This window comes from Pygocentrus nattereri, chromosome 26, assembly GCF_015220715.1.
Source record: "Pygocentrus nattereri isolate fPygNat1 chromosome 26, fPygNat1.pri, whole genome shotgun sequence".
Classification (NCBI taxonomy): domain Eukaryota; kingdom Metazoa; phylum Chordata; class Actinopteri; order Characiformes; family Serrasalmidae; genus Pygocentrus; species Pygocentrus nattereri.
The window spans coordinates 9,098,213-9,123,970 of record NC_051236.1 but is presented as its reverse complement, the minus strand read 5'-3'; the positions used below and the strand labels follow the sequence as shown (position 1 = coordinate 9,123,970).

The following is a 25,758-nucleotide window of genomic DNA, read 5'->3' as shown; positions in this document are numbered from 1 at the left end:
AAGGTACTGTAAGGCACCAAAAATGGTTCTTTTGCAACTATTGTCAAAGAATGAGAAACCAAAGCTCACTCCGATTTATTTCTTGTTGTGTGTATTATGTGTCACCTGAATATCTCAATGACATGTTATTCTGGTTGCTGGCAGCAGAGGGTGCTGCAGTTTCAGTTAGCGTGTATGGTCTTCAGTGCCTCAGGATAGATCTGAGTGCTTTTCTAAAGGAGCTGACTTGAGATCAGTTGTTCCAGTAAGAACAATGATTTACTGATGTAATATTAGTGCCACAGGGGCGGCACAGTGGCGTGGTGGGTAGCGCTGTCGCCTCACAGCAAGGAGGGCCTGGGTTCAATTCCCCGGCCAGGCGACCAGGATCCTCTCTGTGTGGAGTTTGCATGTTCTCCCCATGTCTGCGTGGGTTTCCTCCGGGTTCTCCGGTTTCCTCCCACAGTCCAAAGACATGCAGTCAGGCCAATTGGACATGCTAAATTACCCCTGGGTGTGGGTGTGGGTGTGAGTGTGTCCAGGGTGTATCCTGCCTTCTGCCCGAAGACTGCTGGGATAGGCTCCAGCACCCCGCCCCGCGACTCTGACGGAGAAGCGGCTTAGTGCCACCTACTGCACAGTATAAAATGAAGAGGCTGATATCCATAGCTTGGTGCACTAACATGTACAGGTTTCCCCTTGTACTTGCTCATTGTGTGAAACACTTGTAAATATGTGGCTAATTTGAGGAAATGTTCTAAACAACAATGAGGGATGCCATAACAGTGAGGGATGCACGTGACATGCTTCTTGTGCAAGGAAAGCACATATCACTATGCATGGCTCTCTAGGAAGTTGTAGTAATGACCGTCATACGTGGAACTACATGGAAGCGCTATTGAATACCTGCTGGTGCGGCTTGGATGAGTGAAATGCCTGCACGACGTGGGCCCATGGTTGTGTATGTGTGCATATTTTAGTGACCTTCACTGACCCATCTGCTTTTAGCTGCATTTACGTTTGTCGCGAAGGCCTTTTGCGTCATGGTGAGAATTCATTTGGCACGGTTTGGCTTAATGTTCAGTTCTGTTATACTATCTGTGTCATGTTCACCCATTTAAAGACGCACCTACTCAGATTAAGCAGCACAAGTGCTTTAGATTAACACTTTGATACTTGATATTCCTATAGCAGTCATCATATTTGTACGTTTGTTTCAGTGTAATAATAATAATAATGATAATAATAATAATAATAATAATAATAATAATAACAAAGAGAACAAATCGAAGGTGTGAATTTATTTTTAACAAACACTGAAAAGTTGACAGAGTTTCCCCTTTTTGCAGATGATCCCATAGAACTGTTGGAAACTTTATCAGCTTGACAATATAGGACAGCGACAGGTTTGGGGGAAACACATACATAAATAGACACAATATTTAAATAGATGTCTCAACCACAAGCAGTCAATGGTGTATATTCTTCCCTATGTGAATATAAGAGCCAGAGTGTTACATACGAAAAAGGCGATAAATGTCTCTTTATTTTTGTCTTCATATGTACAGTTCATGTTTTTTTTTTCATTTCGGTAACCAGTGTCTTCAAGATCCTATGAAGAGAGAGAGGGTCAAATATTAAATATCATTTTATGAATACATGATAGAAAGACAAGTTTAATATGCATGGCCTTTGGTACTGTTTTTGGTGATCCTTGTCCAACTATAGAATATAGTTGAATATATATATTCAAAAGTTTGGAATTATTTGCCTAATGTATTATTGTAAAGTAAATATGGAAAATAGACTGAAATGTCCTGTAATTATCCGCTCTACATCACTTATGTCAAGTTATTTGCCTTGATATTTGATCTGCACTTGTGATGAATTCTGAATATTAATTTTATTATAACTTAATTAAAAGCCACTTCATAATCCTATGCAGCTCTGGTCATCATTCTGGACACATCTAAAAAGGTTGAACTTTTATTTACATCTTCATCTTGTCCTACTAATTACTTTAAACTGTGAAGTTGGACCAGACTCACAAAATAGCATGTTTACAGTAGGAAGCAAAAACATTCTGTGCTGTAAATGCAATAAAGTTAATGTGAATAGATTTTATTTGAAGCTATATTGGATCATTTCTATTAGTCCATTCATCATAACATTAGTTATGTTGACAGTGATGATGTTATAATCATTATATACAACTAACTTTGTTTTATATTATTAAACACAATGATGCCAAACTGTTGAACAGAACTGTCTATGGTGTAATATAGCAAAATATTTTAGTAATATTTTTATATATAAAAAGTCACTCCACACCTTTTGAAAGGACTCGCTCTCTTCCTACTGCTCCTAATTTGGGACTGGAACATATGCAGACAGGAAAGAACAAGAAACAGTTGTCAGTGGCCTCTGGCACTATATACGACAGCTGAAGCAGCAGAAACGACATGCGGTTTTAGCTTCTCCTTTTGTTTAAAGTGAGAAGTTCAACTCGAATTCCTAGACTTTTCAAAGCAATTCATTGATACATTATCATTATGACTATTACAATATTCACTGCGTACACAGGACGAGTTACTGTGGGTCCGCCCAAACAAAGAAATTGAACGTGTTCAATCAAATAGTGCATGTGGGCTGAAGGGTTTATTAGCATAAGAGCTGGGATTGAAAGGCTGTGGGCTACCCAGGGCCTAATGGGGAGCCAGGTCCTGAGTCAGGAAAATGTGATTGGGTCTCCCGTTGTACACATATGGAGGCACACCAGATTTAATTTATGGAGCACAACCACTCAGCCCCCCTCCAGCAGAAGGGGCTGCACTCTCCAAGTATAGTACCCACCATGTAAGGTCAGCGTGTAGGGGGGGAAGACAGATGTCTTGTCAAGACCCAAATTAGATGTAAACTTAGGACTCAAAATTGCTTATTTGGAACTCTTCCGCTACGAAACCTCAATGCCTAATTTTTGTGACATGCTTTTAATGACAAAGAGGTGAGGAAATCGAGTATTAAATGAATAAACAAACAAGCAAACAAACCAACAGCTATTTTTAATGTCGCATGCTGGCAACACTGACCTGCATGAATGTGGCTTAACAACTTATTTTTTGTCAGCGTCTGCAATCACTGCCTCTGTAAGGAAGGAAAAACAGTTGCAAGTTAGCCATGATGCCTTATTCAAACTCAGTCAAAGCATGTCTGGTATGATACATTAAAATAGCTTCATGTTATCATCCAAATCGATAGGTTAGCAATTTCAACAAGGCACTGTCACTGAAATGACAGCAATGACTATAGCGGCCAGACATGGTGACATCTTAACTCAATTGCTAAAAGACTTTAAATGACTTTACAAGGACAATAAATCTGTCTGGTTCAGTAAGCCTGAGCCGCTAAGTGGCTAAAGAGTAATAACCCTACTAGCATTAGAACAGACGACAGATCAGTAGCAATAAACATAACTATTAACATGACTTAAGGCGGATTAGATTAATATCAGGGGCACATAAACACAGTGTTTAATTTGATAACTGCCTATGGAAATCAACCAAATACCACAGGTGTTTATTCAGGACTGTACTGTGCCTCAGTATATAATCAGTTTATATGTGGACACCATCAAATTGGACTGTTTTTTGTAACATTTGTCCAAGTCCAAAATGAGGATAAATTAGGGATATGCCGATATGAAACTTTAATGTCACGCTAATTACTGAACCTTTTAACACAGTTTTTTGATGCTATCATGATACTGTATTAGGATAAGAAAAAAGACTACATGTATTAGATAACAATGTACACATACGCAGTCTTAATGTTGTTAAGTGAGCATCATGTCTTTGGGCCATGTGGAAAACCATTGGTTCTCTAGATCAGCGGCTCTCAAACCGCTCCTCAAGGCCCAACAGATGATCCATATTTTTGCTCTATTCCTATGTGTTGTAGGTTGGGTAGGAGCAAAAATGTGGCCAATTTGGAGAACCACTGCTCTAGAGAGCACTTTGAGTTTGAAAAGACAGCACTGTGACCATTACTGTGAGCTGTGAATGTACTCAGACTTAATGGGATCACAATGTGATGGCATTAGCCATTTAAGGATGTGGCAATTTCTGCCTTTTTAACTACTCTTTCCTACCAACAACACAGTTACTGAATGCTGTTGCTGTGTTTATATGTAAAGAATGTGATCTAATGAAGCCAGAAATTCAGAAATGTTTTCAGTTTATGCCACAAACTACCATTTTGAACAAAAGATTTGCATTTAAGTCAAATGTACATCTGATTTCTGGTGAAATTCTCTGGTTAAAGTGAGATCGGTCCACATTAACAACATCACATGATTGAATATTGTGGTTTTGCATTTTATTGAATATCAGCACGTCTAGAGTACCTCAGGGCTAAACGGCCAAATATTTATGTATAATATATCTTGCAAGAAAATGAGTGATGTTGCCCTTTTGGTGTTCAGTGTTTCTGACACTGATTAACCTCATTCACTATGTTAAAGCTCACTGCCCAAATCAGCAGTGCATAAATTGCTGTCATGCATTGTTTCTCAGCACCTGCTGAGCTTATTGTCCGGCTGACTTACGTTTGACCTCCAGCTTGCAGGAGACAGTAGCCTCTCCATGTTCGTTTGTGGCTCTGCAGGAGTACACACCACCGTCAAAGTTACCAGGCTTGCGAATCTCCAGAGAGCAGATGCCTTGGTTGTTGATCTGCCTGAACTTAGGGTCATCTCCAATGATCATCTGATTTTTCATCCACATGATCTTGGGCTGCCGATAAAAAGAAAGCAGGGCCCATGTTTTCTGAAAACTTTAAAAGCATAATTCATATAAATTAAGTATTAGTTGTGAAAATCTTTGATGCCTCAGTGCTGGACAAATTAAGCTGCTAAGCATTTGTCACATAGCCGCTGAGTGACTAGATCCCTGCTATGCATTCCCACATGCATTAAGTGGACCACAGTCAGGGGTCTCTGGACCACATAGCTGAAGAACGCTACTCATCCGACCTGCGCCAGTGTGCATCTATTCTATTTATCATCCATCCCAAGGGCTGGCGGTGTCTACGAGGCTAAGCTGACTGCCAGATTCCTGAGGTCATTCGAATTCTAGCTTTGCATCCACACAATGGAGGCTCAGCACACTGCTGTCAGTGCTGATAATGGAGGCCCAGCTGCACTTAAAGAAATCAGCCTCAAAACACTATGTTAGGGATACATAAGGAGAACATGGGTTTCTTCATGCTTCATGACTCCTTTTTGGGTACCTTCAGTCTAGTGGAGGACTGACCAGTATGGCTGTCAACCATCTAACTTCAAGACTGAACAAGAACTCAACTCCTACAGCCACTTTGCAGTGAAGCCATGAAGCTGAAATGAGCTAACTTACCTTAGGGAATCCTCTGACTGAGCAGAGCAGCTTGGTGCTGTAGCCCACAGTGGTGGAGCGGTCTTGCATGGGAGTGGTGAACTTGGGGGCCTCGCTGAAGTCATGCTCTTTGTACACTGGTGGCTTATAGTCAATACCTGGTGGACAAATATCATAACATGCAGGTGTTTGTCAACTGGAATCCCTTTTATCCACATTCATATCCCAAACATATACCAAAGACTGACTTGAAAAAAGCTGTTTTATTTACAATGGGGGCTGAGACCAAAAGTCTGAGACCACTAGTGAAAATGCTTCTGTTTTGTATTTAATAGGCTGGTAAGCTGCCATAGACCCCACAAGCAAATGCCTTAACATGGTCAGTGTCACAAATTTGCTCAAATTCGGATAGTGACCTAGAAATAGTCCTTTATATTAATAACCCCATATATTTCTTCGTTTTGCTCATCATAACTTTTCATTTGTTGAAAGGTTTCACAATTATAAATAAATAAGTAATTGTTCAATGTGGTTTCAGACATTAGACCCTGCCACAGATCTAAACAAATACAGATGACCAGGGAGAATTCTGGCTTACCTGTCTTCTGGATGGTGGCAAAGGTCTTTGTAGCAGTGGCGGCTTCACTCATTCCACACTTGTTCTCAGAGAAGACCCTAAAACCGTAAGTATTTCCCATGATGAGGTCTGAGATAGTGGCGTTCATCCTGTGATAGTGCTCCAACACTGTGAACCAGTCCTGTAGAGAGAAAACAGTCAAGCTAGATGAATAAACGTTATTGATGAGATTCAAATCTAACAGCAGCTGAAAAGGCAGGAATAGTTTTTGAAAGGCAGAAAAAGGTTTGCTTGATATTAATAACATGACAAACAATAGAAGTCGCAGACTAAATCTCAAACTATGCTAACTTGACAGAAGTGAGCCAAAAGAATTGAACAGTTTTATTACATAAGGGTATATGGGTCAATATGAATGTTGCATATACGTCTCTGGTTTGGCTGAGCTTGGTTTAGCATTATAGATCTAATTTTGTGTTCCCAGCTGTACAGCTGTAAGAACAGGTACAGAGAGCAGTGGGGAATGAGATACTGCACTTAGCTAGCAATTTAGGCTGCTACACCAAAACGAATATACAAGATGTAGAATTTCTAGTTCCAGTAAAGTAGTGGTTTCACAAATATCACAAAAAGGTTTCCTGAACCACAGAAGAACCACTTTTGGTCCTTTAAAGAGCCATTAATGATGTTTGTGAACATTAACAAACTTTTAAAAGGTGATGATTATAAAAATTCTATATTAATTTAAAGGTTCTTCCTGGAAAATTACATAACATGGAAGTTCTTTAAAATAGAAAAAGGTTCTACACCCTCATACGTCTTGTTCATACAATGGGTTCTCCAAAACTCTATCCACTGAAAGGTTTTTAGAGAAGCCAAAGTAGTTCTTCTGTGGCGGGTCTCTCAAACTACCGGCCTGGCAGCATCATACGGTCCAGCACATAATTACAATTCATTCTTAAATATGGCATGCGTGTCACTTTTTTCTGCTTTTTGCAGGAAAATATTGACATCTTAAGGGCAGATTTGCTCCGCCCCACCAACCACTGTAGCTGATTAGCCAAAATTAGCTTTATTAAATGGTGGTAATGAGGCTAAAAGCAAAAATAGAGCACTGCATCCAAGATAAACCATTCAAACCAAAACCTGATGCAGCATGAACATTGCACACTGAGCGGGAACACTGAGCGGGCACACTGAGCGGGCATCACTGTAATTTAGCTACAACTTAGCTATCATTTCAGTTTGGACCACTTGTTAGTTCAATTTGCCTTAGTGGATTCATTCATGACATAGCAGAAGATATGTCAGAATTCAAAGATGAATGAAAATATCAAATAAATATACTAAGAATGCAGAATTAGTTACTAACACTTCATTCACAACCCTTTCTAGCACCTTTATAGTGCAGGACATTAACCCTTTATAATCCTAGCCTTATATGCCAAAGCTTATTATTCAGTAACTACAAAGACTGCAAACTGGTTGAGCTATTCTTAGGGTGTAGAAGTGTGTGACAAAACTTTGGGCCACTGATGGGCCCTGGCTATTTAAGGTGTTAAATCAACTTGATGACTAATGAGTCACTGAGTCACTGAATATAATAAGAAGAAGCCCTCACCCCAGTCTTCTTATCAGCTTTCTGGATTGTGTATCCAGTGATGGTTGTATTTCCATTATCCTTGGGCTCGGTCCATTCCAGAGCCACATTGAAACCCCAAGTGTCCACAATCTTCACACTTGCTGGTGGACCTGGCAGCTCTGTGACCCAAAGAGAATAGAACTGTGTTAAAATGTATACAGTTAGCCCCAAATTATTGGAACCAAAGCTGAAATCATCTCTAAAGACTCCAAATTTGGTAGAGGTTTTTGTTAATAACATCTATGGTGTACAGTGGGATCCAAAGATCTAAGACCACTAGTTAGAATACTTCTATTTTGTATTCTTTTCTAATTGAATATGCTTATTTTCACTGTTAATTATATCATCTGTACAGCAATTTGAGTGAAAAGTAGAATCATAACATTTTGACAATCATTTCTCTCTTTAGCTTTAACAACACAGTGCACCCAAGCTGGCATGGACTCTACAAGTTTGAGGCCTTAATGTGTTCACTGTGTTCATGATTTGCTTAAGTTTGAGTAGTGACCAAGAAACAGTGCACAATCTGAATATTTCCTCTACATTTTTCTTGACATAATTTTTCTTTGTTTAATTTATTTCCAAATGCTAAAACTTGCCGTTTATTTTGTTATTGTTTACATGAAAAAAATCTCAAATTCTTGCTGTGATCTCAGACTTTTGAACTCCACTATATACCCATCATTTTCAGACACTAACATAATTTACCAGCTTTAAATAAAGTGTTATAATTTATACTGTAACATAGCCTCATGGCTTACAAAACAATGTTCAATCTTTGGAAAATGTATGAAATGAATTTTCAAACAGTGACGTTGCTGCACACCAATGATCTGCAGAGTTATCTGAGCTTTGTCCTCAAAGCTGTCCACCTTTACACACATCTCATAGACACCAGAGTCAGCTCTCTCTGAGGTACGGATGAAGAAGATGCTGTCTCTGTCGGTGTTGCGGATGTTCACTCTCTTGGTGTCGAGAGGCTGGCCATCTTTCGTCCAGGTGACCGCAGGCTGGGGTTTGCCCTGAGAAGAGGAAGCGTTCCAACATTGGCACTATTAAGTGGTAATAGCTGTGAATGTAAAGCTACAAACATGTTTTGTTTATGGAGCTATAATTCATATAGAGACCTGCTGAAGTGTTAAAGCTCACTTACAATGAAGGGGATGACAAGATTGATCTTCTCTCCAACATTCACCACATAGCGCTGCCTCAAAATACGTGGCAGGTGAATCTTGGGGCGGTCTACACAGGAGACAAGAAGAGATACATTAAACATTTAGATTTAGCCTCTGTGTGATGGTGTTAAAGCTAAAAAGGTAGTATTTTAATTCCAATTAAGACCTGCAAGTTTTATATTTACCCTCTAAAACATAAAGGTTTTTTTAATCTGAAGTCTGGTGATTCAGTAACTGCGACAAATTATTCAGCAACTATGAAACTAATATATAAGTTACGTAGTTATTGTGGGAACACATAGGGGTTCGCTGGGTAACTTCTAAGGTCAACCTTAGATTCAGTTTCAAGTCCTTTCAGAGGGCAACAGAATGCTAACTAACTGAAATTCCACCCTCCCTGCCCTGTGCAGACTTTTTTTTTGTACTGTAGAAAATTGCTAAAACACTTCTTAACCAAAGATCTTGCACATTACTAATTAACATTATAATCCTGGGATCAAACTTTATCAACTAAATCAGTAGTCAGCAGCAGTATAAGCTCTCTTCTCTGCACTGCCTGTGGCTCATATCTACTTTTGGACATCTGACATGCTGACTGTGGGTCTGCTCATCTCATCACCGCTGTAAATAGGTCAGTGTTATCACATCCCGCCTACTTATAACATATGATGGAAAGCTTGAGTTACATTTAATGAGCAATTCTCTTAAACTCCAAACTCCAGCAAGCAGAGATATGCAAACATAAAAAACAGCAAAATGGCTACATCTTCTAATTATTGTTTACAACATGGCAGTGAACCTTGCTAGAGTTGGACCAAGCCAAGCAGACTCCAATGACACCGGCATTTTACAAGGTTTGGCATTCGTTAAATGTCAACTCAGCTGGAGTTCTCTTATTTTGCCTTTGGAAAAAAAAGAGTGTAAATATAGCAAAAAAATAAAATACAATAAAGGATTATCAACTGATACAGTGCACATCATCTGTAGTGACATAAAGCCTTAGAAATAAAAATGTACAGCTTTTATTTTGTCAGTTCAAATGAAAGTACATAATGTATCGTTACATTGTAATTATAATGTAATTATAATGTAATAATCAAGTAATTACATAATTTTACATTCAATGAGCATTCAATGAGCTTTCTGCAAAAATAGACTGTACATACAACGATAACTTATCATGGAATACAAATCATTCTACTACATTCTGCATACTAACTCAATTGTGGTTTGGATGGAAAGTTTAGAACCTGCACTTTTAACCAAATTTCTTTGCTCATTTCAATGAGCTACAAGTGAAGCATAATTATTATGAAAATAAAGCATGCTTATAGTAATGACTGCAATGTCTTATGTTTCATGACCAACACTGGGTATCTAACTGTGACGCTACTTTAAAGCAGTATCAAAATCATTTGTTAATACTTTGAAGGAAATTCTTAATATTTGCCCTCAAAAATCATAATATTTCCTTGTTTTTTTTACCCTTTCTTTTCATTAATGTGAGCTACTTTATACTGCTGTTTTATTTAAAATAAGAAATGCAGTATAAGTAAATTGGGGATAGGAATGAAGTGGCAACAAAAAGCAGAGAGACTTTGAGACAAGAAAACTTTGGAATCCTCAGACCCTCATGCGTACGCTTGGAAATTTGTAAGAGCCAATCATTTAGATTGTTGCTTCACCACATCATAGTTCATTTGCATAAAGTTGAAAAAATCTCAACTCAATTTGTTGTCCTGTGATGCTTGTTGTTAAACCACAGCTATAGATGGCAAACAATCACAGGAAACGACTGGTCTCCTATGGCTCTATTGCTTGCTAATGTAGGCCTATTAATCAAATTTTAATAAAAAAAAAAACTTTAATTCCATCTTGCAGTGAAACCTGGTGAATCACAGAAACCTGTCATGGACTATTTGATCTCATTGAGCTTGTTTGAATGTTTGAATGTGTTTCTATGTGTTATCACTTTTACTGGCACTGAGCAAGTATTTCAGGGAGTTTGGCTTCCAAAATATAATAAGTTATGATATGATCAGGAAAAATTTATATAAAGATATACAGATGTTCAAGCTGAACAGCTTTTACTGAATATATTATAAATCTCAACGACCTGTTGATGAGCATTTTCAACAGGATGCTGTTCTAAGCCCTGTGGAAGCCCATAGGACATAATACATGCACTATATTAAATTTAAATATTATATTTATAAGCATGAAAAAAATATATATATATTATTTAAATGCTACTAACCCAAAGTTGCCTTTCAGATTCCATGGCATGTTTCTAGATAAACACAGCATCTCTGGCAAGTGCAAAGAGCTTGCAGGTAACCCGAGATGCCTCTCGGCTCCAGGAACGGTGAGAGAACACATGGGAATGTCACCCACCCCCCATATGCACTATTCACACTTGTCACCATCGCTCTTGTGGGAAGTAGCTTGAAACCAATCCAGAATGCTTTCTGTCCTCAGTTTCAAAGACCTGCAAAACCCTTCATATGTAATCCTTGTTAATGGGAAGTAATTCCTTGCGATTTTCCAAGGATTTGTAACCAGGATTGCCATTCTTACTTGCAGAGCTAATTTATAAGCTGTCATTCTGCCCTGTACCACCAGTGCTGGAAAGGCAATGCAGGAGTTTGGACCTTCAGCCAAAGCACTGCATCCACCCTGCATGCCTAAAGTATGTAGGCTGGACTCATGTTACAGTGCAATCTAGCTCAACTTTCCATCCTACATTCATGATTTCTTTCTTTAGACTCTGAGTGCGTTCAAACCAACTGCTGATAAGGTGTCCTGTCAGCTTTCCTCCAAAAAGAGTCTCCTTAGGGTAAAAACTGGCTGCTTTGTGAAAATAGTTTGATGTTCTTAACTCTTTAAATGGAAAAGCTAAAAGAGCCAAACTGTTATTACTTCTACAACCTAAGATTAACTCAAGTTCTCCCAGAATTTTATGTATTTGAGTCAGATTAATGATGCAGTCACGGAATTAATGGCAAAACTTTCATAGTAATTGTGAAATTCAATTTCAACAAAGTGTGAAAAGTGTTAAAGTTTGCAGTAAAAACACAAATGCCATTAATGGGTTTGTTTAGTAAGAAACTGTACAATTAAAACAACAGCTTCAGTTACTGTAATTCCTCCAACTGTATGTTTTGAAACCAAAGCTAACCAACATTAATCTGAGTAATGTTAACATAAGATGCCATACTGGAACAAACTCTTCCGAATATGCAGACCCGTGATCTACAAAATCCCTCTCCGGCACTCAGTTATTCATACTGATCGAGATGGATGACCCTGGTTCTCCGTTTTGTTTTAACATGGTGTTCATGCCACACAATTGAATTAACATCAAGCTTGTAACGCAACCCCATCAAGTGAGCCGGAGCCAAACCCTGTCCGCTAGATTCGCCCTTCTACAGGCAGCCAACTGTCAGAGAACATAAAAACTTTCCAACACACTTTGCCAACTGTCTGGGGAGCAGAGCTGGAGTCCATGCCCAGTTCAGCACACTTACAGAATGCAGGCAAGCCTGGATATCCACGTTGGCTATTGACAGATTGTTGGAGCACTATTTCTACATTACAAATGTTGAAAAACAGCCCACATTAATATGCCCATTTCTCATAATCTGGGACTTTCAAATATTTTTTTTCTAAAATACTGCATAATTAAATGTTTAAAATGTAAACAAAGCCATCCCAAGTGGTTTGATGTGAAATGCATAAGTCTAGAGAAACTCACTGATAGGAACCAGAGAATTGAATACATTTAAAGGTTACAAATATGCTGCCTGATGCCCACAACACTGTTTCATGATACTTTGTAAACACATTTTTGGCCTTAAATTGGCCAAAAACATTCATGGCAGAGAGGTACACGAAGGTTGTTGTAAGGCAAATTGTAGGTTCGTACCCTGTAGTGAGCAACACTGATACCCCCCCAGCCCCCCGCACCCCACCACCCCGCACCCATGGTAGACTGGAGTTAAATTCCTCTACGCATGCAAGCACACCATGCTACACCGAAAAAATGCCTTGGGCAAGACTCCTAACTTTATATTGGCTTAACTCCATAACACAAAATTAAAATCAACATTGTACACTGTACAAAAAATCATAAAACATGTTCCCTGGTCAATTTGGATTGCAAATATGTCTGTATTTGTGACCCCTGGCTCTTGTCACCACACTGTGAAGAAATCCACAGCATTAAGTTCAATCAGTCATCACATCAAACCTTTGAGTGGCTTTACGCATCAACAATTGTATTACGCAGAAAATTTGATAAAGTGGTGATGTTCCACCAATAAAACATTATAGTGTTGTAGTAGAACGTTTAGAAAAAGGACTGATAAACAGAATGAAACAGGATGAATGGAGGAAATTGCTCTAGAGACTCTCGTCTGCCGATGTTGGTTAGGTTCGTGCTCCAGCCTTTAGATAGTCTTTACTTATAAGACTTGTATAGGGAAGTCTTATACTTCTGCTGGAAAACCAGGACTTACCAACCACCTCTCTGACCAGGACAGCATCAGGCAAAACGGCAGGGGGGCTACGTCCGCCGGCATTCACAGCCACCACCCTGATGTTCAAATGGTCACCAGTGGTCTGGTTCTTAATGACGTAACGGCAAGACACTGTGAGCTCTTGGTTCACAGCCTTCCAGTCACCAGCTGAACAAAACACAGAGAATAAAGATCAGTTCATGTACAGAAATATAAGGTGGATATTCAAAACAGTAGAGGTGTTTTTGTGCTGGTCTTCCACCCGAAGACTGCTGGGATAGGCTCCAGCATCCCCCCGCGACCCTGACGGAGAAGCGGCTTAGAAAATGGATGGATGGATGGATGTTTTTGTGCTGTCCATACTGACCCACATGAGCTCAAAGCAAAACTGACCTGCACTCCTGCTTTATTTATTTAACACTGAGGATATTGCTTTGGGAGATTGAGCCCTCTGAAAAGTACAGAAGGTACCGGCCAAAAACCTGCTTCCATAAAATATTCTTTCACAACATCCTTTGAACTGAGATTTGGAGTGAAGTAGTCTTACAGGAACTGCAATAGGAATTTTATTGAAGAACATTTGTTCCATTTATGGTTTAATTGAAAAATCCTGACTCTTTAGCACCATCAGCGTCTGCACATTTCAATGCAAACTTTCTGGTTATTTACAGAATTTTAACATATTGGGAACAAAATATAACATAAAATGTGGCCTATGCAAAAGTTATTGTACAATATATTATTAATATATAGTATCCATTATGTTAAACTCATCAAATTAATAGACACTGTGCACTAGAATTTGCAGAAAAATTTTATATTTAAATGTGTCCTCTGTAGACTTTTGACTGAGAAACAGTTTTGTCCAAGACCAAAGACAGGTATGAGGAGCCACTAATGCATTTGGTGAAAACTAATTAAAACTAAGTAAACAAATTTACTATCAAATTTTTTCCAAATACAGTAATGTGAGAAAGTCTTAGGCACCCAAGACACAGTTTAAAAATCTAGTTATTTGTGTAGTTTGTGTTTATTTGCTGAGAAGTGTTAATATTTGAATAAACAAAATGTATAGAATATTAATTAATAATGAATGTATATATTAATAATATTGCAGTTAAGGGTGTTACTTGCGAACAGGATCTTTCCTGCGGAAAACCATGCCGGCCAAGCCAGCCCCCATCAAGAAGGCGGTCAAGAAGGAGGCCATATATTAATAATAAATTAATAATTATATATATATATATATATATATATATATATATATATATATATATATATATATAATAGTGATTTTATGGATTTAAGTGTGTTTGTTTAACCATTTCCCAGCCTCTCCTCGAGGAAGCCCAGTATTATATGTAGTTTAAAAGCAGCTCCTGGTTTGACCAATCAGTGCTTCAGTAATTTGAGCTCATGATGTAATTGATGATATTAACGAGTGTCTGTGGCGGCTGTGAAGGTGTCAAAGAAAATGTTTATTGTTGAAAATGTTATGTTTATTTGAATTAAGAATATGACTTTATTCTAATGTATATTGTGATAAACTCACTGCTGAGGTAAACTGTTTTTTTTTATAAATTTTAGTAAATTTGCTTAGGTGCCTAAAACTTTCACTCACTGTATTTTTATACTGTATTTTTCTCCAGCTTTGCAGAAGCTGAAACTGAAAGCAGCTTCTTTCTACCTGCCAGGCACTTCACTTGTGAGAAGGGTTCCTGGAGACAGTGTTACCACTAGAAATGCCTCACTCCTTATATGGACACAAGCTAGGTGCATGCGTAAATCTACTGGTGACACTTTGGGGACAGGTGAAACTGAGAGCTCTGACCAGCCAACTCTAATTTGCATTTCTCTGTGTTTAAATCTGGGAGCAGTGCAGTGTGACGTGGGGTATTTTAAGAATGAGGATCTCATTAAACACAAAATGTTCATCCATCCAGGCATGGATGTTATCATAGACATTTTAAATGATCAGATTCCTTCTTGTGTGGAAGCAGTTTTTTTTTTTTTAGAATTTTTAAGGAACCATATCTTGGAGTGTAATGTCACATGAGAACAGTGCTAAATTTTCAAAGGACAACCACCCAACTCTCCATATATGGACACTAAGCTGCAAAACACATTCTTTTGGAATTTGTATTTGTGATGTCACAAAAATGTTTTCATATGGAATTCCATACACTTGCCTGTTCAGCCTACAGTAGTTTAGCCCTGCCCATTTCATTCTTAAATTAGGGATGTTTCAATTTGGGTTTTGGAGTATTTAATTTTGGCTAATCAGAACAGATTTACATATAGCCATCCCACATCCCAGGCAAAATTACATGGTTAATTGACTTTCTAAGTGAAAATGAACACATCTACTACTACTACAGAGAACATGTGTAATTTCTGCCAATATTACATAAACCATGTCATAACATTTTGCCCTGGACATGTTTTATTTACTAGCCCCCCCAGTATTTTACATTCAGCAAATAGACAATAATTTTGCATTAAAACATAATGTGATTGGGGTACCAAAACTGTTGCATTTGCCTGTATATCAGTCATAATAAAGAAAGGTTGGAAAATGTTTGCAAGTTGGTTATTTAAAAATAAATGATTTTTGATAAATTAACCACATGAATGTCAGTAAACAAATTAGACAAAGAAGAAGGAAGATGTGGGCGGTGGGCAGGGCTGGGATGTTTCAGAATTCATGTATCAGAAATACAGACTACAGAAATTAAGTCCAAGTTATATTTGTAGTCAGTCCAAGTTGCATTTTGTGAAGGCAGTATTCAGAAAATACTTTTACATTTTTAGAATACTTTTACAATAGTTTCCCACAAAATAAAAAAATATATACTATAGCCAGTAACAGTCAGTGATTGTTGACAGAACTTCATTGATACAATCCCATACATTATTTACTGAGTATCACAGCTAACCACTTTGCAGTCATCATCATCATTAACCACTTAATCCAGATAGGGTTGCGGTCACTTTGTAGTCAAGTTTGCAAATTTTTAATGAGATATGCCAAATTTTTTGCTTAGTTCATTAGATAGCAGTGGGTTTATGGGAGCAGCAGTGAACCAAGGCTGGTGATCAGAGCCAAAATAATGTTGAGAATCTTGAGTTGATTTAATTTTTCATTAAATTAACAGAAGAATTACATGAAGAAAACTGCTACCAGTTACAGCGAGGAACAGTGTGAATAAAGACACATATATATATGTGCATTCTAATGTGCATATATATAAATATGAATTCTAAATGTTTTCTGAATTTTTCTTTTTCTATATTTTAATGGAATACGATACTGAATACATTTTGGACATTGTATTGAGTATTCAGGCTATAGGCTCTTTAATCCCTTAGGATCAATCAAAAACCTCTGAAAACAGGAACTTCAAAAACATCTGATTTGGTTTTGTGTTGAAAAGTTTCTTTGGCAGTGAAAAGCTGTGAGAAGAGTAATGTATGATGCTGGGATTGGGTTCAAATAACGCTCCAGCGACCCCTCACAGAGCGGAAAGTTCTCAGCCACATGCAGAGCGTCCGACTTACTTCCTTCTTTGCAGCATTCCACGGTGTATCCATCCAAGCCGGCGTTGCCAATAGTAGCAGGAGGCCTCCACTGGATAGTGACTGAGGTATCGTTGACATCCTCCACAACCAGCTCCAGTGGCTCACTGGTGGGCTCTGAAGAAGCACCACAATCCAAAATTACAAACTCGACCTTTCAGTTTCTCACAAAGGCCATAATAGTAATTAGAAAATCTGGAAGAAGATGGAATGTGAAGGAACCAGAAGCAGCAAGCTCTCCTCTGAACGGGAGGTTTACCTGCAGGTGGAGGTGGGGTAGGAGCTTTGACCTCCTCAGCTGGTGGAGCCTCAGCAGCAGCTGGTGTTAAATAGGCAGGGGTCCATTAGAAGCAGCAGATATAAAAGCAGTTTTTTTAGGACGTATACATTAGCTTGAGCCTTGTAGCTTAATGTAGCCTAGTAAGGTTTCACTCCGACATAACTGAGTAAAGCAGCAGCATCATTCAAATAATATGAATATATTCTCTACAAGGCCTAGTCCAGAAAATTCCTTACACTGGCATCTGACAGTGGATATTTGCTCACATAGTGTGAAAGGCACAGTACTAGGATTGCACTTTACCATCAGCGGGAGCCTTTCCTTCAGCAGCAGGAGCAGCGCCTTCCTCAGCAGGAGCAGCAGCAGCTATGTTAGACGTCAAAGCGTTAATCAATCAGATAAAGCAAAGACTTCAAATCGCCCACAAGTAGCAACAATCCTGCTGAAAAAGCAGCACAGACCAGCATGTAGGCTAACTGGTTTATACTGGTCTGGTGCCAATTTAGCTGGTCACCCATCATGGTCATACTTGGTTGACCAGCATGCCAGCATCCAAAAGGCAACATACAGTGTACTGATTAGCTGTTTTCTCTAGCAGGGAAAGCCAAAACAAGAGATTTGGAATGCTTATCATTTGTTATGTGTAGTTTAGTAAGCTTCATCAGTAGCTGCTACATTTAAATGTTAAATGACCTAAAAAGCTCATTTGATAAAAACCACTTTCTAAAATACAGCTAATCAGTTGACAAGCTGCTAGTGCAAACACCAAAACAACGCCGCTAGAAGTAGCAAGCTAATAGTGTGCAAGACATACTCTCACATGAAAAGTGTCAAAGGATAGAAGAAAGTACGCTACATGTATTCTGATATACAAAGTAGATGAGGATACATTAAAATGTGTTTTAGACAGATTAGATATAAGTCCGGATGTTAAGGCTAACATGCAAACTCACCCTCTTTCTGCATTCATGTTTCACAGATTCACAACTTGATTAAAAATGCAGCCATAGCTAGTTATTAGAATACCAAATATATTCCCTTTCAGAAAGTAGCTCTACATAAAACGTCCTTTGGAAAGGTAAAAATGCATTTTTGATGGTAAAGCTAACATGTTAGCCTCATTCTGCCTTCAACTGGATTAAAAACCTAGCTCTAGCTGGTTGTTAGGATGCTAATTACATTCTGTAGAAGATTAGAACTTTATAAAAAGTGTTTAATAAAGATAAAGAAATTTTCACAGAATCACAAATTGGTTAAAACTCCACATGTAGCTAGTTGTTAGCATGCTGAACGTGTTCTGATATGATGAGGAAAGATAAAATGCTACCATCTCTTCGCCTTTGTCATTTATAGAATCACAATTTGATGAAAAATTTAATTTGTCAGAGATGTAATTTGTAAAATGACAGTAAATGTTACGAGAGTGTGCTAAAGCAAAAATTTGGCTCAAGAGTATCAGCCTGGATGATTATAGGCTGTATGGCTGCATGGCTTCCCAACATGCAGAGCTTCGTTATGCTGATACTGCACGACGACTGCGTAAAGTAAGGATGTACTGCATAGGCGTAACATGAACTAGTGACTCTGCAAATCTAATACAGGCTTAGAATCACCCTAAAGTCTCACAGGCGAATGAGCTGAGTTTAGGCTGGGATTGGACAAGGTGTTAGTCCCTAACTAATGCATTAGCAATGCCAAAGAGGAACTGTGAGATGTAGTTAAATCTCAGGACAAATCCCAACAAAATGAAGATGAGCCCTCGAACTGTAACAATAATCTCTTGATCATCATTGTGGTGCAACTGATGTCCACAAGCTATTGCTCAGGCTTAGATGCTAAATAGGCTGCCTGTTAAATGGAATGGCGAGGTTTTCTGTCAGCTGTGCAGAAACCAGAATAAAAATAGCCCTATAGGCAGGCTCTTGATTAAAGACGTGTCAAAGCTGTCGCAGAAGCGTTTAAAAGAGAAAAGCAGCCAAACAGCTGTGGACTCCTTATGGTGCTGTCCAGCCTCTGCTGAACCCTGAATTCTTGGAGGGTTTCACTGTTGCGGTGAGATGAAAATTGCACTGTCAATGGATTCTCAAGCCCGGGTAGTTAGGGGTTTACAACATGCTGATAAAGGTCATGCTTCTGTAACTATGTTAAGATCAGTGCATCAATTTCCACAGAGATGGCAGGATTAAGTGGGAGCTGTAGTCGTGGTTACAGGAAGTTTCGGGAAGTTGCTCTCAATTCCTGTCCTGGTAACCCACTGTCCTGCAAAGTTGCAAGAGTTCCCCGCCCCAAGGATGTCCTGGATCAGGCTTGTTAGGGTAGGGAACACTGTGCACGACAGTGGGTTCCCAGTTGAGGACTGCTGTGATAGTAGACAATACCTTCGGAAGGAGGGGGAGTTGGTGCCTTGGGTGCCTCGGCTGGCGGAGCTTCAGCAGGAGCAGCCTCCGCTGGTGGCGCCTCGGCTGGGGGAGCTTCAGCAGGAGGAGCCTCAGGTGCAGGCTCTGGTGCAGGCTCTGGGGCAGGCGCAGGAGCTGGTTCCTCCTTCTTGACCTCCTTCTTGGCCTCCTTCTTGACCGCCTTCTTGATGGGGGCTGGCTTGGCCGGCATGGTTTTCCGCAGGAAAGATCCTGTTCGCAAGTAACACCCTTGACTGCAACCAGGAAAGGGGCGAGCTGGATTTTATAGCTTGTGTGGGGGCTACGGAACTCCACCCCAACCCTTAGTTTTACGTAACAGCTGCAGATAGGACCACACAGAGCTCTTGGCATCATAGATTGACTGCCGCAAGTCGACAGGTCAAAGCAATGCTGCTTGCAGACAAGGACAACAGCAGATTCAAGTGATGAGAGATGTAAGATTTATAATAACTTGATGGGCAGTGAGAGGTACAGTTTATACTGAACTATATTAAGTAAATGATTAAGTAAAACTAGACTTGTCCACTAATGTTGTGGCTACAATAACAAAAATGAAAAAGTACAGCACTTACAAATGTCAGACAGCAGCCTTCATTTATTTAATCTCCTGTCAAAACTGCCACTCATTCATTTTTCAGAACATTTCTGAGGAGATCAGATATAAAACAATTCACAATTAAAGAAGTGGAAAAACAAGAATTTCCAAAAAAAGAAACAAAAATCATAGATAAAAAAAAAAAGATACAGATAAACTGGGACTCCTAACACCCATGCGAGACCTAGACGACCACCAAACCTGCCTCCATCATATAAACAGCACTTAAAGCTTTCATCTTTGAGAGTGAGGAGAAAATCAAGATTCACTCTCATCAGATCAGAAAAAAATCCACAGATGTTTCTGTTCATCCTTCCACTGTGAGAAGACAAGCCACTACTATAAGTGTGAAAGGATGTGTAGCTTAATAAAGAAAAAGAATGGAATTTGTAAAACAAACACAGAAGCTACTGATGTCTCCAGAAAAATGGACTGCCCACCCCATGGAGTCCAGCCCTCAACATCCCTGAATCCCTATTTAACAATCCCTATGTGGATTATGTGGATTGTGAGAGGAAGGAAAAACAACTAGGGAAAAAAATCCCTGTAGACTTCTTTGCAAAAATGAAAGCGTGTCTCCCAAAATGAATGTAATAGAGTCAAAGAGTGGACACCATAAATACTGACATTGTATTTATTTTTGTTGGAGCTTTTGTGTAATTTTCTGCTAAATCCTGCTTTTTTCCTGAGGCTCGAAAATGAATAACGATGAAAAAAAGTGCTTGATGCCAGTTTTGACTGGAAATAAATGAAGGACGAAATAAAGTCGTCATTGACTCTTTCACAGCATTGTAAGTCATAAAAAGCTCATCACTATCAGACTGCACTATTAAATCAACTCTGGGCATAGAAATCGTGACCTGATCCCTCACTGTAGTACTGCAAAAACAATTTGAACGGTTTGAAAACTGGGCTACACTGGAAGGAAAATTGACTAATTATTTAAACAGACCAAAAACAAGCATGTTAAAGAATGATGTTCTTTTATTATGGTAGACGGACAACATTGGATTGGTTGTTATGCAGAAATCTCCGGAAGCATGCCAGTTCCCCACAGGTTTACAGGGCAACGCAAAAACATAAAAAGCACAATTTTCCCCTTACAAACCACATTTCTCTACTAGTTTTCCTTATCCTAAACGATTGTTGTCGCAAATGACTTGGCTATTTACAATGTATACAATTATGACTTTCTGTACAAAAAAAAATGGAAATTAACTTGTACAAATGATTATCTGGGGGGAAAATTACAAATAAGAAAGTTCTATCCTGTTAAAACGGCCGAACATTAGGTAGACCATTTTCCAAATTCTGTTTCACACCAAGGTGACATGCTTTTACAACATTTAGAAACCCATTACATGTCTATTGCACATTGCAAGTTACATTAGATACCATACCTTTAACAGCATATTTTAATTTTGAATCAATAACAAGCATCGCATGATGTTGGGGACTGTTCAACAACTCCTTGTGATCCTGTAGCCAGTGTCATGGCTTGATATATAGTTTAAAACATCTTACACTCTTCAGGGAAAACAAGTGCTACTTGTAAGCCAGCTTAGGCCATTTGGTTTGAAGAACACAACTGTGCAAATGATCTGAATGCATCAAAGGACATTTTTAGTGCTCCTTTGGCCAACACAGTAAACTCACCATCGTTATTTAGCATTCAATTTAACTGTGTGGTGTAAATGCAATTCCGACCGAAGTTCTACAGTAACACTGGTGATTTTACTGCATGCAATTTCAGGGGGAAATAAAAGGTAACCCCCTTCACCACTAATGCTCACCATGGGGCATCAAATCACCCCCGTGCAGTGAAATAATATGGCAGATAGTGTAGTTTATGTTGTAGTCTATCTTCGACATACTGCAGTTCAGAACATTCCAGAGGGAGAAAGGGAGAAAAACAGAACACAACTGAAACCAAAGTCATTTTCACTGCCATCTCCAGTTATTTTCCGCCATCTCTGCCAGTCAGAGTAAACAGTAAGTTGTTGAATAGTCCTGTTATGAGAGACAGCACAACACAACACACCCATCACAGAGTTACAGGCACAGTAACCAGGGACATGATGCAGACAGAGCACAACGGCTTCTGTTACCAAAACCCGACTTCACATAGGGGCCGTTTGAAACAGTTAGTCGGTTATAATGGCATGGGACTGCAAACGTAATCTCTTTCCATCTATTGCCTCAAAGCTAGACAAAACACACAGGAAAAGAGACTGAAAATAGGCTTCTCTAGATAAGCTGCATTTTTGCCACTATATTTCTATTTTATGGTAAATTACCAATATTGAGTTAGGTTATAAAGCCCAATCTATCCTCATAACATTGCTTGATGTAAAAACATACTCCAATCTCGTTTATTAAAAAAAGTAAACAGCACTGAATGGGCCAGGCAAATTAAGCCATTAATGCACTGTCATACGTCTTAATGAATGTAATTAGATGTAAATCTCTCACAGCAGACTGGAAGAAGCAGTGCAAAGAAATTTCAGAACAGAGTAGTATGTGAACACAAGGAAGGCCTATCTAGAATATTGTGTGGCTCTTTTTAACTGATCTGGCTAATAAACCCTTTCTGACCATTTTAAGACCCTTTTTCCTTTTCTGTCAGTGACATATTTACATAGATGAATAATGGCAGCATACAATGTTTATGAGGAAAAATAAATGGAGGTTATAAATGCAGTAGTAAAGAGAGTGATGCAAGTTCCTAACTGACCACTGGCTTACTTAAATCAGCTTTGCTTTCCACATGCGCGTTTGGATATGCTTTTTTTATTTTCAGGTAGGGATGAGGGGAAATTACTGGTCCACCACTGCTTACTTTAAGCAATTCCTATACATCTTTTTCATTTTTTACATACTGTAGGGACTGACCGATCCTCTGTGGAACAGCATGCAACTTCAACATTAGTTATCTGAAAAATACTGCTGTGATATGCTTTTTCTAGACTTTAATGAAAAGAAAAAAACATCATGGGTTGATGAATAACATTACCACATGCTAACATGACTATTGAAAAGAAAAGGAAGGGTAGAAATAGGTTGTGGGTTTGAATCATTGTATGATTATTTATTGTTAATTAGGTACTTAATGGATATGCCCTTGTAAGCTATGAGACTGTAAGGCTATTTCACTGTGATCAAGCACCTATGCTATTACTATAAGACAACTGCATGGAAAATTGGTCATTTTCCTATGGGGGAGTGACATTTGATAGCACCAAATAATCAAAAACAATCCTATTGTTTGTTTTCTACATACACATCAGATCTTGATGCTCTTTCATAGGGGTAGTTTCTCTCCCACTCTAAAAGCATGGCTGACGCTAAGCAGGTCTGAAAACTGGAGTATTTGGTTTTTGCACTTTGAGATATTTGCACCATACGCTACAAACTAGAACATTTGACTGAGAGGACAGCAGTATTAAATAATCGTATCTGGACGCCTGAGATTACTAACCCCCTGAGCTGAGATCAGTTTCAAAGCCAAATAAAATCTACCTAAAGTATTGTTACGTTAAAAAGAACAGTCCACAGAAACTATATGCTGTTTCAAAAGCTTATGGCAAGAACCTTTATCTGCTGGAGTCTTTCTGAATGCCTCTGACCCTTTACTGTGTATGGTTTTAGTGCTGTTGCTGACTGCCTCGATGCTGCCAGAGATTCAGCAGTGCAAGTTTCGAGATGCCCCCTACAGGACAACCAGGGAACAGAATAGCGCACCTTGCAGTACATTGCTGTTTTTAAGGCATTCTTGTTTGTCCTAAAGAAACTCGGCTGGCAAAGAAAGGTAACTGCATTCTGCATATGCCAAAGTGTCTCTGAGGTTCATATTCATCACACGCTTCCACATGCAGTCTAATTTATGAGTAGGAGATTTCTGAAATGTATGCCCGGGTGGGTATATTCGATCAGCAGCAGCATTCCTGCACTAGCCATCACTGCGGAGGACTGCAGATAGAGACGGTGCTCAATCGTACGTGGTGATGTCCTTGATTTTTAAGCTTTGAGGTGAACGTATTTTGTGCATGCTAGCAAGAGGCAGTTAGCACCTGTTTTCTTGAGTTGTATTGTGGGCAGCAGTGGAACAGTAAGGGCTCCCGGAAAGAAAGAAGTACATACCAATGTATATGTGTATATGATCTGCAGATACATTATATATTTTTTTTGTTTGTGACAGACGTACCTATGGTCCTTAATTATGATTCTTGCAATGTAAGTACAGTATTACATCAACAATTGCAAAATGAGATGAATAAACATAAAAAAGATGACCTCTGAACCCTGTTAGCACAGCACAGGATCTTTTCAGCGATTTAACATGAACAGGTATTTCAGGGAGTTTGTGTTTGGAAAGATGGAAATGCCGATGAGGGTTCAGTTTATATTGGTGTTCAAAGTGTGGGCAGTTTGGGGTCAGTCTCTTTCTCTGGAGATTCAATATAATTGGCTGCCTCCTGCAGTTTTAACAGCATTGCCATCTGCAATAGCAAAGAAAAAATTGCATAAGGGTCCATATAGCATGTAAGTGCATTTGTAATATAGGGTATCTATCTATCTATCTATCTATCTATATATATAAACCTCAAAACTGTCATTAGAACATACCTACTAATAATCTAGGCATCTACAGATTATTCAGAAAACAGCTATACAAACCAGGGGGTCAGACTCCATGGAGCTTGGAGGGGTCTCCTTATGGGGCCGCTCCTCTCCAGGTTGGCTGGGACTGGCTGGCCCTGTGCTCGGAGGAGGCAGGTGGAAGAGCTTGGCCTGGTCTTGTTGAGCAGAAGGCCAGGGAAGAGAATCCCGTACCCACTCCACTGGGTCCTCCCAAACTGCCTTCTGACCATGAACCTAGAGCAGGGAAAAGTGTGAGTTATAGATTAAAAGACTTCTAAAACCGACTGCACGACCTGTAAACCGCAGCTTGCATCAGCTGGACATGGAGTCCTTAAGCAGTTTGGAGATCATTGTTCAGTTTAGTACCTGACAACACTGATTAGGAAGAACCCTCTAAGCATTAAACAGCAAAGCTTTGAACAACAGGAACACACCAACATGTCATCTGTAGGCATGACCAGGCACTGAGTTCATAAACTGTTGGATAGCAAGACTTATGATGTTCAAAGTAAAATAACTCTGTCTGTTTTTGTGAAGCCTGCCACACCTTGATGCCATCTTTGGCCCCCTCCTGCAGGTAAGGGATGATGGAATGGTTCCATAAATCAATAAACCAGGAGCGGAAGTCCTCCACTGTCACTGGACAGGACAAGAAGAAGCACGGGCCTACAAAACAACAGCATAGGAACAGAGACATTCTTTCAGCAGAGGAACACGAATACATTCATTCTTTTTTATCCTAATTAAACTTTTAATTATCTCAGTTTAATTTTTAATTAGATTTTTAATTTGAGTTTCTCTTGAGTTTGTCTTTCAAATCAAAGCTTTCTTGTTCTATATATGCCTGTAAATAGGTTTTTGTTAAATAGATATTGTTTCACCCTTATTATTATTACCGTCCTGTGTTGTGTGACTGATACTGGCTACGAAATTTCCTTTGGGATCAATAAAGTATCCGCCCCCTCAGCCCCC

The 25,758-nt window shown here is 39.1% G+C and overlaps 2 protein-coding genes across 11 annotated transcripts in view; both read right to left on the bottom strand.

The window, feature by feature from the left end:
* Positions 1 to 1,261: 1,261 nt before the first annotated feature.
* mybphb (myosin binding protein Hb) lies at positions 1,262 to 19,781 on the bottom strand. 2 transcript variants are annotated; one of them, XM_017721179.1, is made up of 13 exons: positions 19,512 to 19,781; positions 17,113 to 17,172; positions 16,836 to 16,970; positions 13,278 to 13,445; positions 8,739 to 8,827; positions 8,412 to 8,607; positions 7,565 to 7,704; positions 5,965 to 6,124; positions 5,388 to 5,524; positions 4,583 to 4,769; positions 3,069 to 3,123; positions 2,311 to 2,354; positions 1,262 to 1,591 (listed from the first exon to the last, which is right to left on the bottom strand). In XM_017721179.1, exons 1-11 carry the CDS (start codon positions 19,738 to 19,740, stop codon positions 3,092 to 3,094), a joined length of 1,533 nt encoding a protein of 510 aa, XP_017576668.1. In that variant the 5' UTR covers positions 19,741 to 19,781; the 3' UTR covers positions 1,262 to 1,591; positions 2,311 to 2,354; positions 3,069 to 3,091. The 2 variants fall into 2 exon arrangements, with proteins under 2 accessions (XP_017576668.1, XP_017576669.1); XM_017721180.1 differs by lacking the exon at positions 17,113 to 17,172.
* A 1,330-nt stretch (positions 19,782 to 21,111) lies between these two features.
* The window catches only part of nav1b (neuron navigator 1b), a 116,061-nt gene continuing 111,414 nt past the window's right edge, over positions 21,112 to 25,758 (bottom strand). For 8 of the 9 annotated variants that reach the window (XM_037535081.1, XM_037535082.1, XM_017721184.2 and 5 more), the window contains 3 exons: positions 25,334 to 25,452; positions 24,823 to 25,020; positions 21,112 to 24,644 (listed from right to left, as the gene is read on the bottom strand). In XM_037535081.1, coding sequence (XP_037390978.1) covers positions 24,558 to 24,644; positions 24,823 to 25,020; positions 25,334 to 25,452 — 404 coding nt within the window. In that variant the 3' untranslated portion in view covers positions 21,112 to 24,557. The remainder of the gene's footprint in view (positions 24,645 to 24,822; positions 25,021 to 25,333; positions 25,453 to 25,758) is intronic. The other variant, XM_017721189.2, reaches the window with a different exon arrangement.

Coding starts and splice junctions, on each gene's coding strand:
- mybphb (XM_017721179.1), bottom strand. CDS start 19,740: ATGCCGGCCAAGCCAGCCCCCATCAAGAAGGCGGTCAAGAAGGAGGCC. Junction 17,173..19,511: donor AACTCCCCCTCCTTCCGAAG/GTATTGTCTACT, acceptor ATTTAACACCAG/CTGCTGCTGAGGCTCCACCA. Junction 6,125..7,564: donor AAGCTGATAAGAAGACTGGG/GTGAGGGCTTCT, acceptor TTCTCTCTACAG/GACTGGTTCACAGTGTTGGA.